This window comes from Pinus tabuliformis, chromosome 2_2 (assembly GCF_031772625.1).
Source record: "Pinus tabuliformis cultivar Carrire ecotype Pingquan chromosome 2_2, CPIR1, whole genome shotgun sequence".
Classification (NCBI taxonomy): Eukaryota; Viridiplantae; Streptophyta; class Pinopsida; order Pinales; family Pinaceae; genus Pinus; species Pinus tabuliformis.
In genome coordinates this window covers 24,480,812-24,497,235 of record NC_142300.1, presented here as the reverse complement: position 1 = coordinate 24,497,235, position 16,424 = coordinate 24,480,812, and the positions used below count along the sequence as shown (strand labels likewise).

At 37.4% G+C, this 16,424-nt stretch overlaps 1 protein-coding gene across 4 annotated transcripts; it reads left to right on the top strand.

Moving 5' to 3' along the window:
• Positions 1–912: 912 nt before the first annotated feature.
• On the top strand, positions 913–8,430 carry LOC149191343 (uncharacterized). 4 transcript variants are annotated; one of them, XM_089404178.1, is made up of 2 exons: positions 913–1,830; positions 8,088–8,430. In XM_089404178.1, exons 1-2 carry the CDS (start codon positions 1,056–1,058, stop codon positions 8,156–8,158), a joined length of 846 nt encoding a protein of 281 aa, XP_089260304.1. In that variant the 5' UTR covers positions 913–1,055; the 3' UTR covers positions 8,159–8,430. The 4 variants fall into 4 exon arrangements, with proteins under 4 accessions (XP_089260304.1, XP_089260305.1, XP_089260307.1 ...); XM_089404179.1 differs by lacking the exon at positions 8,088–8,430 and having other exon boundaries at positions 913–1,520; positions 1,662–3,454; XM_089404181.1 differs by having other exon boundaries at positions 925–1,451.
• Positions 8,431–16,424: the final 7,994 nt, after the last annotated feature.

The window sequence follows — 16,424 nt, the reverse complement described above, 5'->3', positions numbered from 1 at the left end:
ATTTTATTTGTAGTTATAGAGATAAAATATGAGAAATACATGTATCATGCACTAATTGGAATTGAATGTGAACATGAAAATGATGCATTCATTGACTTAAAGTGAGGGGAAATGATTTTTGAACCTAGGGGAACTAGAATCATGCAACCTATTGACCCATACTGAGAACTTTTCTACATTTAACCCATAGAAGAAAACATGGAGGAGAACACAATTGATCATATCTACAACTTCACTGCAAGTATGAAGGTGAAATATCTACCCCATAATAGATGGAGATGTTAGTTGGTGCAATATCTAGTTTTTGATTCGACATAGACTCCAATAGGGCATTACAAAATTGGAAAGAATGTAACCATTAACTCTATTCCAAATGTTGTGCTCCTATTATAAATTTCATATGGATAGGAACAAATATTATAGATACACCAATATATGTTGGGGTTAAAGACATCATATATTTTCTAGACCAAATGGGGCATTCCATTGAACCAAAAAAGAGGATTCCAACACTAGATGTGGTATTCAAAGAAACTCTAGCACGAAAATAAACGATAAATAATGAGTTACTCCAAAGATATGATGATTTCCAACCCGCCATCAAATATCAATCCTAATATCCAATTATTGTAGAGTCCCAAGGTCCATTTATACATACGAATTCCAAGACATCATCTTTGAGTTGTATCAAGTATAAATATACCCATGTGTACTTCTAAAGCATTCGATAAACCAATGTATGCAAGACAAACACCCTAAGAAAGTATGGGCACATATGTTCATCCATACAATTGGTGCAATCCATAAATCTTGATACATCCATGAATGGACGAGGAGGCAAATCCAAATCTAGAAGGCAATGTAGGTCTCACTTTGCAAGGATTTCTCATTTATGAGTAAGACTTTATAACTCACCACTATAATAAATAATATCAAATAATTAATATTTGTTGCAAGAGGATGCAAATAAAGATAGCAGTATGCCAAAACATTAACAAAATAGAGTTAACATTGTGTTGCTCTTGAGAGGAAGTTAGGGTTCGATTCCAAGGAAAATGGCCGCCGTACCTGCAGTTTCCCCATCTGCATCCGGAATCGACCGGATCTACAAACTCCAGGACCGGGTTGCAAAGGTGAAGCAAACCAGCGAAAGAGAGAAGATAGATTACAAGTGGCTGGACTCTAGTTATCACAACGAGGAAGAGGAGAGATCCATTGGTTTCGGGGGCACTCTGGACCTTGGAGCAGCAGACAGAGCCACCAAACATGCTCTGAATACCTCAGCATATGGGATCACCGTCGTCGCCCTGCAGATCGATTACCTATTACAAAAACCCGCCATCAATCTGACAGATCTGGCTCTCAGAGAATGCAGAATCGGAAAAAACAATGTAGCACTCAAGAAATCAACAGGGAGGGTACCCGAAACCAGCGAATCAACGACAATACAGGTACATGGTTATGGGAACTTTGTCGATCACAGCACTGGTAATGGCAGCATAAACGACTCAGATCCGGAGGTAAGAAATCGCATACACCCAATTTTCTTTATGCAAAAATCTGAGTATGGTCTCGTTCTACTATTGAACGAATCTGGGGTTACCATACACGCAAAGGATGGTGAAAAATATTGCAGATCTGTAAACAATCTAATTGATCAGATGCTCAGAAGGCAGATCTGGGTGACCACAAAGGCCACGATACCTCACCCATATGGTACCTGGGGCAATAGCGCTGAAGAAAGAAGGAAAGGAAAGCTGATTAGCGGTGAGTTAAAGATGCAGAGCGAAATCTCAGGATTAGATCTAATGAACAAGATCTGGATCCCTGGTAAGAGCTCACAGTTTCCAAGTATTTGTAAAAACCTCGGAAGGAAAATCGAAACTAATTTGGGTAAAAGAGACAGACTCTGTTAAGCAAATGCAGAAAATTATAATGCAACAGCTAGGATACCCCATCAGATCACAAAATCTGATACATGGGGGCAGAGTGCTACAATACACAAAATACTTCTAGGAATACAAAATTGCACCTCTGTCAACAATCATCCTCAATCTAAGAATAAGAGGGGGCGCAACCGACAACAGTAGAAATCCTCACAAGGCTGAAGGAAGTGGTGCTGGTTCAATAGGGAAAAAACCAGGCAATATTTCCTTCAAAAACATTCTACAAGGGAAAAACACAGAAGGAGCAGCACCAAATCAATTAGGTATGGACGCTAGGCCATACATTGTGGAACAGCTGAATCATACCCCAGAATACAACATAGATACACCAGAAACAGATGAGCACTGCACTATATATGAAAGACAAGCAATAATATGTAGATTTAACTGCTTTTGGCCCAAACCAGCTGACCTATTTCATTGGATCTTCACGAACTGGACCACACAATGTGAAATACACCTTTGTTCCAAGGGTTTCTTCATAGTGAACTTTCTATCAGCAATAGACAGAGACATAGTAATACAGGAAGGACCTTGGTTCTGGGGATCCACAGGACTCTTCATCACACCATGGTTCCCAGATTTTGATGCAAATACAATGGTTGTCTCTAAGATGGCAGTTTGGGTGCAGCTACACAATCTCCCAATACATCTCTGGAATCATCAAGTACTAGCTGGAATCGGAAATACTATTGCGCGTTACATCAAAACGGACACCCAACGTGTGGAGGAAAGAATTTATACTTTTGCACGAATATGTGTGGAAGTAGATCTCAGCAAAGGCCAGTCAGACCAAATTCAGCTGAAGCATAGACAGAGGAGCTGGACACACGTTCTCGATTATGAAAAACTGCATTCAGATGCTGAATTTACCGACAAACAGGACACCTACAAATCACATGTCCAACTGCCAAAAAAGACAACTGCAGAAAGAAGAAAACGGAAAAACAAGTAAAGGGGTGGCAATTTCCTCCACCTCCCCCAGATGACGAGGAGGAAGAAGAGATGGAATTTGTTAACCCCAATGAGAACAATTAGATGAACAAAGAATCAACAGTAAAAGACACAAATCCACAGGAACATATAGACACAGCATTGGCAAGGATATCAGATACTATGGATATGAGCAGAACTAAACGTCAACACACATCAGATGCATCAGACTCTAATAAAGACAATCCACAACCTGTGGCTGAAACAACACTAGCACTTATAACTCCAACAGAGTCACAAGGGGGTTGGAGAAAGGTTGAAAAGAAAAAAGGGAGAAAATTTTGACTTTTCCCCACTTGTACATTAATTTTTGTTTGCATGTTTATTTCCTGAAATCCGTACACCCTGCGTGATGATGAAGGATCTATGCATCATTCTTTGAGCACCTTTTTTGAAATCTGTTTACAGAGATGGAAAAATGCAAATGCAGCATATGCCGAAAGACATCTACAACATGTAAATTTTCAATCATAATGAAAGATTACGATTTTTCCAGTGGAAATTAACAAAATAGAGTTATGGCACAACTTGAACATACCCTTAAACTAATCAAATGTTGCAACAAAGCTGGATAGAGAAATGAAAATGATGATGACTTAGATAATTTTTGGCATCTCACCTTCAAAGAAATGAAATTGTAAATAACAATTAAAGACTCAACCTATCAATCACATCCCCATATATATCAAGAACCACATAAGAATAAGAATATCAACATTGGCTCACAAGAAAATCCACATTTATCATTAGTTGGGATTATTTGGATGAATTAACAATGTAGTAATGAGAGGTGCTCCTCAAAGATTATAAGGATCTCTTTCCCTGCAACTTTATAGAACTAAAAGGCATCAAAGTTAGTTTAAGAAGATTATAATCCAACTCAAGTCATATTCCAAGGCCATAAAGAAGATACCACACAAACTTAACCCTAGGTTCAAGCAAAATGTCAAAAACGAATTAGTGATAATATGAAAATAGCTAGAATATTCCCAATAGAAGAATCCAACTAGATAAGCCCACTTATTATTAGGACAAGAAAACAAGATGGGAAAGAACGAAGTATATGTATAATTTAAAGGAAAAAATTCAATGTGCATTATTGGCCCTTTCCCAACAACATTTAGTGATGAAGTGTTCGACCATGTAGTAGGGAAGGAGGCATAACCAAAAATGAATGGGTTCTCAGGGTGTCATTAGGTCTGCATTGCTAAAGAGGAGAAAATGAAGATTATAATTTAATAGAATGGGGATACTATGCTTAAAATATCATGCTTTTTAAACTTAAGGATGCTTTGACAATGTTCTCTAGGATTGTCATCACATTTTTCAAGCATTGCATATATAAATTCTTAGAAGTGCATTTGGATAAATTGATCGTTTATGGGCTACTAAAGGAATATGTTGTAATGTTTCTTCTCATGATAAAAACATTCCAACAACTATATATCTATGTCAACTTGAAAAGGTGCATATTATGTACACCATTTGGATACTATTAGGTTGTGTCATTTTTTGGGATAGTATTCTTATAGATCAAGCAAATATTCAAGTGATTGTTGTCTTACCAACTCTAGTCACTATATAGACCTTAAGATCCGCATTAGAGCACAAAAGATATTACATAAGGTTCATCATGATCCATTCCTCAAACACAAGGCCCATGGAGAGGTCGTTGAAAATGTTTGAATATTTCAAATAAACGAAAGGATTCCAAGTATAATTAACATACTAAAAGAAAAAATGGTGAGTGCTCTCATCCAAGTTTTTCTAGGTTGTTCAGTTGAGTTTAATGTTCATGTAGATTCCTCAAGAAAACTATTGGGTGAAATGCTAACACAAACCAAAGGAAAATTCAACCACCAATCTACTTTGCAAGTTGGAAGCTTTCTTAAGTTGAACATGTTGAGAAATCCATAGGGGCAACAATTAGGGTGATTTATTTTTACTTGATAATTGCTTGTGAAGTTATGTTGCCTTCTTATTACTTTTATTGTTTTATGTTCATCAAACAATTACCAAAACCATAAATCATGAATATCAAAAATAGACAATGAACACAAGATGTAGGCTCCAAACCAAGGAAAAACCCCTCCAAGGGGAAAACCCAGAAAATTATTCTCTTCTTATATAATCAGAGCAAATGAGAAATCCAAAACCCAAACAACAAAACAAAAACTTCTAACAAGACCCAAGTCATCCCTACTCCCAAGCTCTTTCAGCAAGTCAATGTCAACTCAATTCAAAAACGTTCAAAACAACTCCAACTTCATAATTTCATACCTACAATGAATCTATAACTTCAACCCCTGCAACAGCTTCAGAATTCCACACGTGTAAGAGATGTAGGGCATATTTTAGGGCAGAAACTTCTATTTGCTTCTTCCTTGGACTTCGTTTTCTCTCTCTTGCTTTCTTGCTCCTTCTTCTCTTGATTTTTTCTCTTATTTTCTTAGAGATCGAACTTGCTTGCTTGGTGCTTCAATTGAGTTCAAACTATTGCCATTTATACACATCCAAGAGGTCAAATTACCCCTTCCAGGTCTGACTTAATGAGGAAGGGCCGACTTGGCCTTGTGGGTACAAAAATAACATTTTTTTGACTCAAATAAATTTCTTCTTCCACTTTATTTTCAAACTCCAAATGGCACTTGATTCTAAGACAATATTTTGACTTATGACAAATATTATTTTGACTCAATAAACCCTAGAAGCATGAACATCATGCATGACCTAGATGATAAAATGATTTTAGCATGAAACCCATGCTTGAAAAATATATTTCTTTTTCTTCTTTTTTATCTTTTACATAGAACATATAATGACATAAGTACAATAGCAATTATGAAGACCAAACCTAGTTACATTCTCTAACACTCCCTCTTAGCTAAGGAGGTATTCATAATCCCATAATAGGTACAAGGATATTATCAAACTAAAATGTTCTCATAAGAAGAGTCAGATTGGTAGGCTTAATCTCTTTAAGCATCATCATCATGACCAACATTGTTAAATAGCAACATAGTAATATAATTTAACCAATAATCTCTAACTCTCCACAAGTTTAGAGCACAATGCTCGGAGGCACACATATGGACACCTCAGCCTCTCAAGGCACATACCCCATCCGGATATTCACAAGGTATGTCTTTCTAGGAACTATTTTTATCTTGGATTCCCAATCCTCAAAGAATATTGGTCCTCTTCAACCACTATTATCTTGGATGCCCTGTTAGATCCTAAAAGAGATTATGTCCACAAGACTACTTCCTATTTTGGATTGTCCAATCCTTAAGGAGTACCAGTCCTCATATGCTTATCCAATCCTCCATTCTCCCTCCCAGTGTGATACACTAAATGTAAGGTGGTTAGTCCTAGCCTAATGCATGACACACCATCACTCCTTTTCAACCAAGGAGGAGGTCCTTACTCCTTTTCAAATATGAAGGATATTTTTTGCTCCCTCTCAATCAAGGAGACTTCATCATAATCATGTGCTTCATTATGTGTTTCTTTCATTAGCTACTTGTTATTTTGTGGAGATCACAACAATAGGTGCAAGGGATCTTATCTCTTATCATCATATGATATCTGAGCTTCGATATTCCTGGATGTGGTGGAGCCAAACTCTTTCTCAATTGTCCTTCATGACAGGGTTCTTGTTATTAGCCTTTTACATAATTTTCCATCAATTATTATTGAAAGTATCTTCATCATCAATAGTATCTTTCCAAACCAATCAATGTAGAGTTTAATCATTGATCCTTGTATCCACTGGGAAAGTGAATATCATCATATCCAACATGACCAACATGTTATCTTGTGACTTACTACCTTTCCTGCCTTCATTGTTCAAGGATTGAGTTTAAACCAAATAGTTGTAGATATATTATCTCAACTTGTTTATACTTTCAATCCATACTTTTGTACTATGGCCTTCTAAGTAGCCAAGTCATATCTCCAAGGAATCATCAAAATAAAATTTATTTAGTCATGATATCCATTAAAATGTCATGTTCTGCTACTACCTCCCTCTGAAATCAGCATCCCCTTGTCTGGTCTATATTCATACTAGAATTCGTCTTCATGCTTTATTCCTTTCAAGTATCAATCAATGTGGAGTGAACTAATCAACAAGCTTCAAAATAATATCTTTCATAGTTTATTCAACTCCCTCTGAAGTTGTCCAACTTGGATGTCGATTAATATTGTGCTTTAGGAGACCATATCAGATGTTTTTCAGCTTCATCACAAGTTTTTCCCGTCTATCATGTTTCTATATACATGGAAGAGTTCTTTCTTATCCATCATGCTTTTATGTGTTAAGTAACCAAAGGGAAGAGTCTTTTCCAATCCAATTTATTCATAACATATCATGCTTGTTCTACCAATCATATTTCTGCAATGAGCTTTTCCTGAAATGTTACTTGAAGACATGAATTTTACTTTCTAATGAGACTATCTTAAGGATATACATACCTCTTCCTTTATGCTTGCCATAGACTAGTATTATTTCTTTTGAATGAGTTGCATCTCCTCTTGAGGATGACGTTTAGAATGATTTTTAAGATGAGATTCCTTCTCTAAGATGAGAAGTACTCTATTCATGCTGCAACTTGATTAACTTCATTTCTGCGAGCATATTTGAAGCTAGCTTCCATAATTTTACTAGAAATATATGTATTTTCACGTTACAAAGATTATTTCACATAGTGAAGAACCTTCATAATCGCTATGAAGGATCATTGTGATCCTTTATAACTAATAGACTACTTTTACAATGATGTGAATGCCAAACAGTAACTACATGAATGGTGGAGTGTTGGATGGCTCAAAATATTTTATCTTTGCTTGATGACTGCTATTGATGAGATGCAACTGACAGTGTAGAATCTAATCCTTCCTTTATGCTACTTTTCATGATGCCATGCTACAAAAATCAAACTTCTTCTACAAATATAATTGTACATGCTACTATAACTACCATCTTCTAATGAAAAGTAAAACATATTGTAAGAAAACCTGATGGGGGTTTCTTTAGTAATATATATCCTTGGTGTCTTCATTCTTCAATTTATTTTTTGGGTTCTTAACTTCTGTTGTATTTGCTCCACTTCTTTCTTTCCTCTTATTGTTTTTCTTTTTTTGCAGGTCTTGGGACAATCTCTCTTAAAGTGTCCATATTCATTGCATCCAAAGCATTTCACTTTGGACATATCTAGATTTATTCGTGGCTAACTGTTGTTCCTTTGACGAAGCTCAAACTTTCCAAACTTCCCTTTCTTCTTCTTCACTTTGGCAGCAAAAACTTGAGATTTTTCATTTGGATCAGTGTCATCTTTTTCTTTCAATATTGCTTCTTTTAGCATACACAAAGACCATATCTTATCAAAGTTTGGAGTGTCAATTCTTGAATAAATGCTTGTCACAAAACTACTCCATTCCAGAGGTAATGCATTGAGTATACGAGTTATTAGTTCATAATTGGAAACAACTTCTCCAAGCCCTTGTAGTTGATCCCTCAATTGTGATACCTTTAAGATATATGAGGTCAAGTCTTCATCCTTTTATAACCTTGTCTTGTAAATTTTATTCCTTAGAGATATCTTCTAACTTATAGTGCTTACCGAATACAATTTTACCAACTTGTTATATATTGCTTTAGATGTGCCAAAATAAAATTTGGGAATGATATGATCCTTAATGGATTCAATTAGAATCCTTTGTGTTGGACACCTAATCCTCTAAGAGTTGGTGTGAAAGTTGAACATTGAAAGGGAATCCAAAAGACCACTTGGAATATGAAACCAAGGGTCACTAGACTTGTGTATCATTGTGAATAATATATGTATTCAAGGTTGATCTTTCATATCTCTTGTCTTCTCCATTGTTGTGTTTAACATGGTATTAGAGAACTGGTACATTCTTAACCTTCCCAATCTTATGTGAGCCACTTGTTTGTGTGGTCTTTATGTCTACTTTACTATCCAACCTGCTCTGCTTAGAAACACCATTTTGGTCAAATTTCTAGCACTTACATATAAATTATGTTTCCATCGGTGCTTGTCAGCCCTTAATGTTTCAAAACATGGCAGTGCATGCTATGAGAGTGCTCGTATTATATATGTATCATGTCTGAGGTTATTGTGCTCATTATGGTCTGTCATCGCTCAGAAATTCTGTACGTTCTCTATTAGTGACTGTTTCTCTTTTGGATTCTGCTGTGAAAAATGATTTTCTTTACCAACTCTATGGTGGCCTGACAAAAAAGCTTGGCAAGGGTGCAGTTACCATAATAAGAGAGACAGATCCCTGTCTGTTCCACTTCAATTTCCTTAGCCAGTGGTAACGCATTGGCAGACTAATGTTTCTTCTCCATTCTTTACGCATGTTTGAATGGAATGCGAGCTATCTAGTTTTACGGAGCTGTGGAGGGTAACAAGATACTGCATTGGGTTATATCTTCCTCCTGCCTAAGCTTAATTAGAACTCGGTCACCAAGAGGCTTCAATGTAGAAAAATTGGAAGCCACAGAAGTTGTAGCCCTAACAGAGAGTGTGGTGCAGGTAAAGCGTCTGAGAGACACTGAGGACGACAACATAGATGACGCTGATAAAATCCGGTCTTAGGCCCTCGTAGGACTTTAGAATAAGGCCCCTGCCCATCTGAGAGGTCACCATTTTGAAACCCAGGAAAGCTTGACTAAAAGAAATGGGAAAACCTTACGGAGCTACTGAATCATTGGAAGATTGTGTGTTGATTTTTCTTTGGATGTTTGTTGAATACTCTAACGACATTAGAAGTCCTTGAACCACATGTAGATCAAACAAATATCTCAAATCAAACTTTCTATTTTTGGTTCTCAAATCATTCTTTTGTTCTTATCTAGAAGGGTCTGGTTTGAGTTGATTTTAGGTTTTGAGACCTAAGACTAGGACTCTCTCGTCCTCTATTTTTCACAACAAATGGCATAGAAGGCATAGGCTCTGTAGCGAGGACATGGTAATTCGTGTTTTTGTTCATTTCTGAAAGGGTATGGCACGGATAGTTTTTTCTTGGGTATCTAGATAGCCTTTGTTGGAAAACATTTACAATTGTCCTCTGCACAATGTGATATTTCTGTAAGAATAGGAAACCTTATTGTTGGAGACAATCTGAAGACAGATGCAGTTCTATTCTTAGATCTGTGATTGGTGCCTTGATTAAGTGTTTGGAGAGTGAACATCATATATTGAAAAAGGAGTTGTGTGGGCAATTTCATACATTGCAGTTGGGACATTGGTTCACAAATAGTTGATCTTCTTAAGTGGTGCAATTTTTCCACTATTGCACTTATTGGCAACTGCTACATTTTATATACGAGAAGTAGCATTCGCTTTGGACATTCTTTTCGTTACTACAATAGGAAAAACAAGTGAAACAACGCCTGTTTTGGAACACTTAACAATATTTTTTAATAGAGGATGCCTTCCAAGGTTCGTTAACATACTTTTGCTTTCAAAGGTTAGATCCATCATGTATGTATGAAATCAATTCCATTGCGGATTAGCTTGATTACAAAACCAAAGTTTGCAAAGATATTTTCTCAAGTTGGTGTCTATCATTTTATCATTATTTTTTGCTGGCTTGAGTTGTTGAGAAGATGACAAGACTTGATAATATATTAGAATTATTGAATACTTTAATACATGCCAATGTTGATGGGATGATAAACATTAGAAAGAAATCTCTGTGATATTAAAACATGTCAGTAGTATACACAGGAGAAGGTAGATTTTTTGGAGCTTGAATCTCAGCTTTAGTGAGTACAATTACAACAGTGGAGTAATCATTCTGAACCTGTTTTTGTTCAAAAAATTGAGACAGACTCCCATCAGATGCAAAAAGTAATCATATCAATGAGATTAAGATTTATTCAGATGTAGTACCCATCTCAAGCACAGAGTTGCATGCAGAAGCATAAATTCAGTATACGCTTCCCAAGCCCTTATCAGACCTTGGGAATGGCTTCTCCATAAAAAGCACAAAATAGGTCTTAGATATGACAAGGATGTGTCCTTTCATATTCCAGATTACTCAAATCCCATCCAGTTTTAGAGTGCTAGATTTATTTATGATAGTTTATCTTCAGTTGTTCAAGATCCTGCTCCTCTTCCACAACAACCACAATAGAATGTTAAATGCCAACATTGTGATAGAGTTGGCCATATGAAATACCATTGTTTTTATCTTCATCCATGTGAGCATTTTCATAAAACCACTCATTCTTCAAACAGATGCTTCAAAAACAACCTCCTGCAAGAACAAAGATTCACCTTGGATGGATTGCTTCTTGGCAATGGGCTTCAACAGCCAAGAAGATATTTCGGTGATATGTCAGAACTTTTTCTAAAGTATGGAACAATCTTGCAGTAGATTTTTCTCCATCATTTCACCTTGTATCTGAAAGTGGGGGGGAATTATGGTCATCTACAAGTTTCAAAGCCTCATCAAGCGAGCCTGAGCCACAACCTGCCATATCATATTCAAAGTTGTAGCCAGAGATATAGATTCCCCTAAGCATGCCTTTTCTTGGTGGCTAGCCTTAAACCATCTATGCGGGGTTGAGACCTCCCTTTTCAGGTTGAGATTCTCCCTCTTCAAAGAATTGGGGACACTTCCTCTAGCAGAAGACTTCAGCTTCTTTCTAGTTCTCGAAGAGTTCGGGGAATTTCATTAAGCATTCCAAAGTTGGTGGTCATCCTTAAACCACCGTAGGTTGTAGACCTCCATTTTCCAGGTTGAAGGTCTCCCTCTCCAAATCATTAGGGACACTTCCTCTAGCATAATATTTCAACTTCTTGCCATATTTGGAAGAGTTTCTGGAACTCCACTAAGCATTCCAATGTTGGTGGTCATCCTTAAACCACACCCTTATACCAAAATTTCAAAGAGCACATTCAGCCTAGTGTTGCCATGCATTTTTGCACATTTTTTATTACAACTCTCTTCTTGGACTCATACATACCCCTTCGTATTATGGGGGGAGGAGATTTTGGACACCTAATCCTCTAAGGGTTGGTTTGGAAGCTGAACAGTCAAAGAGAGTCCAAGAGACCACTTGGAATATGAAACCAAGGGTCACTAGACTTGTATAAATATGTATCATTATGAATAATATATGTATTCAAGGTTGATCTTTCATATCTCCTATCTTCGCCATTGTTGCATTTAACACTTTGAGCCCTCACTTCTCCTTTCATGTACTTGGCCCATTATTGAGACTTATGTTTCTCTGGTTTTGATATAAGAGTGTTTAACTTGATGAAGATATCTTCAAATACTTTGATGTTCCCAAGACTTCCAAGAGACTTCAAAGATGCCTTACAATGATGACTTCTAAGATACTTGGAACAATAGAGACTTCAGGCTTCTTCAAAGAGTGTGTATGACATTCCCAGGATTCTTCATTATTCCTTGTATGATTCCTTCTATAAAGATGTCTTCCAAATAACTTTCAAAATGATAATCTTCCGAAAGAGAGAGATCAATGTTCTCCTTCAAGATGATGATGTGTAAACAAGAGCCTTCAATGAAGTAGTAACCTTCCTTCAAGATGATCCTTTTGAGTCCTCTTTCTTGTATCTTTCCTTGTATCCTTTCTTTGTGTCCTTCCTGCAAATGATGTCCTTCAAGGTATCTTTGATTAATGTCTTCTCCTTATGCCAACAAGAGATATCTTTGTTGAAAATGCAGCAACAAAATATAGTTTTAACTTTTCCTTGGTCAAAGTAGATTAAAATTTGAATTTCCATTTCAGCAGAATACTTGGAGGTAGTTAGCTAAGGTGACATGGGTCTTGTCACTTAGTTATATTAGCTAATTAGAGTTGGAGACACTTGAGTTCAATTCTACATGATTGATTGCTAATTTGTAGCAACCTCTTTCAGTTAATTTGAGTTACTGTCAGTTTAACTAGTTCTAACTATTAGAATAACTAGTGGAGGTCAAGTTGTGGATGTGTAACTTCAACCACACTCGGTGATCCAATAATTAACTCATCAATCAGCCCAAAATAATCGTCGCATGCAGAGAATTCGAGTTACCTAGTTTAGATGGAGATTCTAAGGCAGTGTATTATCAATTTTAGCATATTCCCGTTTGTACAAGTGGTGCATGTAGTCAAAGATTGACCTAAAGCTATTGTGTAATTCCTTGGTGTGAAATTTCTAAAAAATAAGGGAAATTTCCTAAGGGAACAGCACAAGAAAATAGGATATTGGGAAGGCTTGAAATTGGCTAAGTGTTGGGCCAGGTTCATCCAGTCAGGCAGAGGGATAGACTATACACTTGCAAGGTGTGCTCAGGATTGAGCAAGCATTGTCTTTCTTCTCTATTCTTTAATTAATGCAGTACATATAGTAAGGGGTTTTGAGTAGTTTCTTTCCCCTAGATAAATATTTGTGTCTATGTGATGTTTCCTTTTGCATGTCAATGATTCTTATTTTAGATAGCGAATTAACTTCCACAGATCAGTAGATTAGCTTCAAGTCTTGTGATTTAGCAAATTTCATGAGCAGTATTGGATCTACACATTAATTTCTACATGATATCAGAGCTAGAATCATTATAGAGCAGAGATTTCGAAGTTGTCATTACAGGATATTCGAATTTGAAGATCAATGTTGCAGTTTTTCTTCAGGATTTAGAAGATGGCTTTCAATGGACTCAAGCTTGAGTATGCCTTGGAAGGCACCTCAAACTTGGTTGCATGGAAGGACCGTATGGAGGCAGTATTGGATGATAATGGGCTACTAGAATACATCAAGACAAATGTAGCAAAACCCCAAGCATCTAATGCCCATAATATTGCTAAGTGGAATACGGATGTGGCCAAAGTGAGGAGAATCATATTGGATGGAGTTTGGGATCATATTGTCTCGAATCTCCACGGAAAAGAGACTATGTTTTCAATGTGGAAAGAACTAACCGAATTGTTTGAGAAAAATAGTGACCACAAAAACTTGGCACTCAAGGACAAGATTTGCAGTATCAAGATGCAAAATAATGACACAATTCTATAGTACCTAAGTAGGTTTACACAGTGTCGTGATGAACTTGGTGGGGTCGATGTTAATGTCCCTGAATAAGACTTGGTAGATCTAGCCCTTTTGGGCCTTCCCAAGAGCTAGCATAGCTATCAAGATTTGGTAAATGGTAGTGAAAAGCTACCGAGTTGGGAGTAGTTATGGTCTGGTCTAGTGCAAGAAGAAATAAGGTGGAACACCAAAGACGAGACCTCATCCAAGAGTGAGGATGAGGAGAACTATACCTTGGATGGAAAGGCAAAGAAATGGAAGGGGAAGAAATCCCAATCCAAAGTAGATTCGAGTCAAGGGAGCAAGAAGAAATACTTCTCCAAAATCAAGTGCTTTCACTGTCATGAATCCGGGAATCATGGAACGAAGTATCCACAAAAGAAAGCAAGCAAGAAGACTATATCAAGAGTAGCAAGTGAAGCCCTGGCTTCACAGTTCGAACTTAATTTTACCCTCATTTCATGCATGGAAAGCATAGTGATGAGTAGTGTGTGGTATCTTGAAAACGCCACATCATTCCACATGACGGGCAACAGAGAATTTTTCAGTGACTTGGAGGCGAAGGATATCCATTTGCACATCGAGATGGGAGATGATGGAAGGTATAGCACGATCAATATTGGTACAGTTACTTTTCATAGGGAGTCTATCTCCCCTCTCAGGCTCAAGGATGTGATGTTTGTACTAGGTCTGAAGAAGAATCTACTTTTGTAGTTGTGTTGGAAGACCGTGGCTACGATGTAATATTCAGCAAAGGGAAGGATTTCCTGAGACATATCTCCATGGGACAAGTGAAGCAGATCAGGGTTTGAGTGAAGAACCTCTACAAATTAGATGTGGAATATTTTGATGCATTGAACACAAAAGCAGAGAAGGTGCAGAGTTGAGATGTCGATGAATTATGGCATAGAAGACTTGGCCATTTGCATCATGGTGCTTTGAAGATCATGCAACAGATTTCTACAAGCCTCCCCAAAGGAGCACTAGAGCAGCGAGATAGGTGCAAAGGGTGTATGTTGGGAAGTACACAAAATCCACCTTCAATGATTGGGACAATAGAGCGCATGCTTTCCTTGAAATGATCCACTTTGATGTATGTGGACCTTTCTTGACAACCTCCACTACCAAGCACAAGTATTATGATATATTTTTATATGATTTCTCACGAAAGTGCTAGATCTAATTCATGTAGAAGAAAGATCAGACATTCTCCAAATTTGTTGAGTTTAAATCACTTGTTGAGAAAGAAACTGGCAAGAAATTGAAGGCTCTCAGGAGCAATAACGGTGGTGAGTATGTGTTGAATGAGTTTAAAAATTAATGTGCAAAGGAAGGCATTCGTCAAGAGTTGACAGCACCCCATAGCCCACACCAAAATGGGGTGTCTAAGAAGAAGACTAGAAGTATTGTGGGAGAAGCAAGGGCGATGTTGCATGAACAAATCCTACCTCTGCACTTGTGCGTTGAAGCATGCAACACAGCGGTCTATTTGCATAACAAGAGTCCTCACAGGATTCTTGGCATGAGTACACCAGAGGAAGATTTTTCAGGGAAGAAACCATATGTGTCACACTTCAGGATCTTTGGATCATCATTTTATTGTCATGTTTCCAAGGAAGTAAGGAAAAATCTAGAGTCGACAACAAAGTTGGGCATATTTGTGGGGTACACAGATACACCTCACAACTATCGTGTGTACTTTCCATCCCTCTAGATGACAGTGGTTAGACGGGATGTGAAGTTTGATGAGGATAAGGAAATGAGGTGTTCTCTTGAGAGGGAGCTTCAGTTGTAGCCTGATCATGAGCTTTTGGCTCCAAAGGAATAACCTCAGGAAGTTGCGGAGTATCCACAAGCAGAGGAGCAGAGAGTGGAGACATCCACTCAAGCACAGACATTCAAACAAGTAAGGAAGAAAATCAGGGAAGTTGACAGATCATTGCAGGATGTTAGAGAGAATGTGGGAGCACCCACAACATAGCGCAGGAAGAGGAGGTCACCGGATCAATACACTGGGTACATGGTTCTCATGAGCGAGCTTGTAAAGACAAATCCATCCTCATCCGAGGAATCTATAGAGAAACCAGTATGGGTTAATGCTATGGTAAAGGAATATCTTTCCATTGTTAGAAACAGTGTTTGGGAAGTGGTCCTAAGACGAGCAGAAAAAATTTTGATATTCCCACTTAGCATTATTGCTAAGTAAAATATCAATTTTGGCCATTTTTGTCTTAATTCATGTTTTCACTTAGGAACTGTGGGTTAAGAGGCCCCACATGTATTTTTTATTAAATCAATCCCAAACATTAGAGTTGGAAGGGGAACATCAAACATCTAGTGGAGCGTGGGGGCCACCCATAGAGAATCATAGCCCACATGAGAAGTACGCACTCATTGGAGCAAGTTCGGT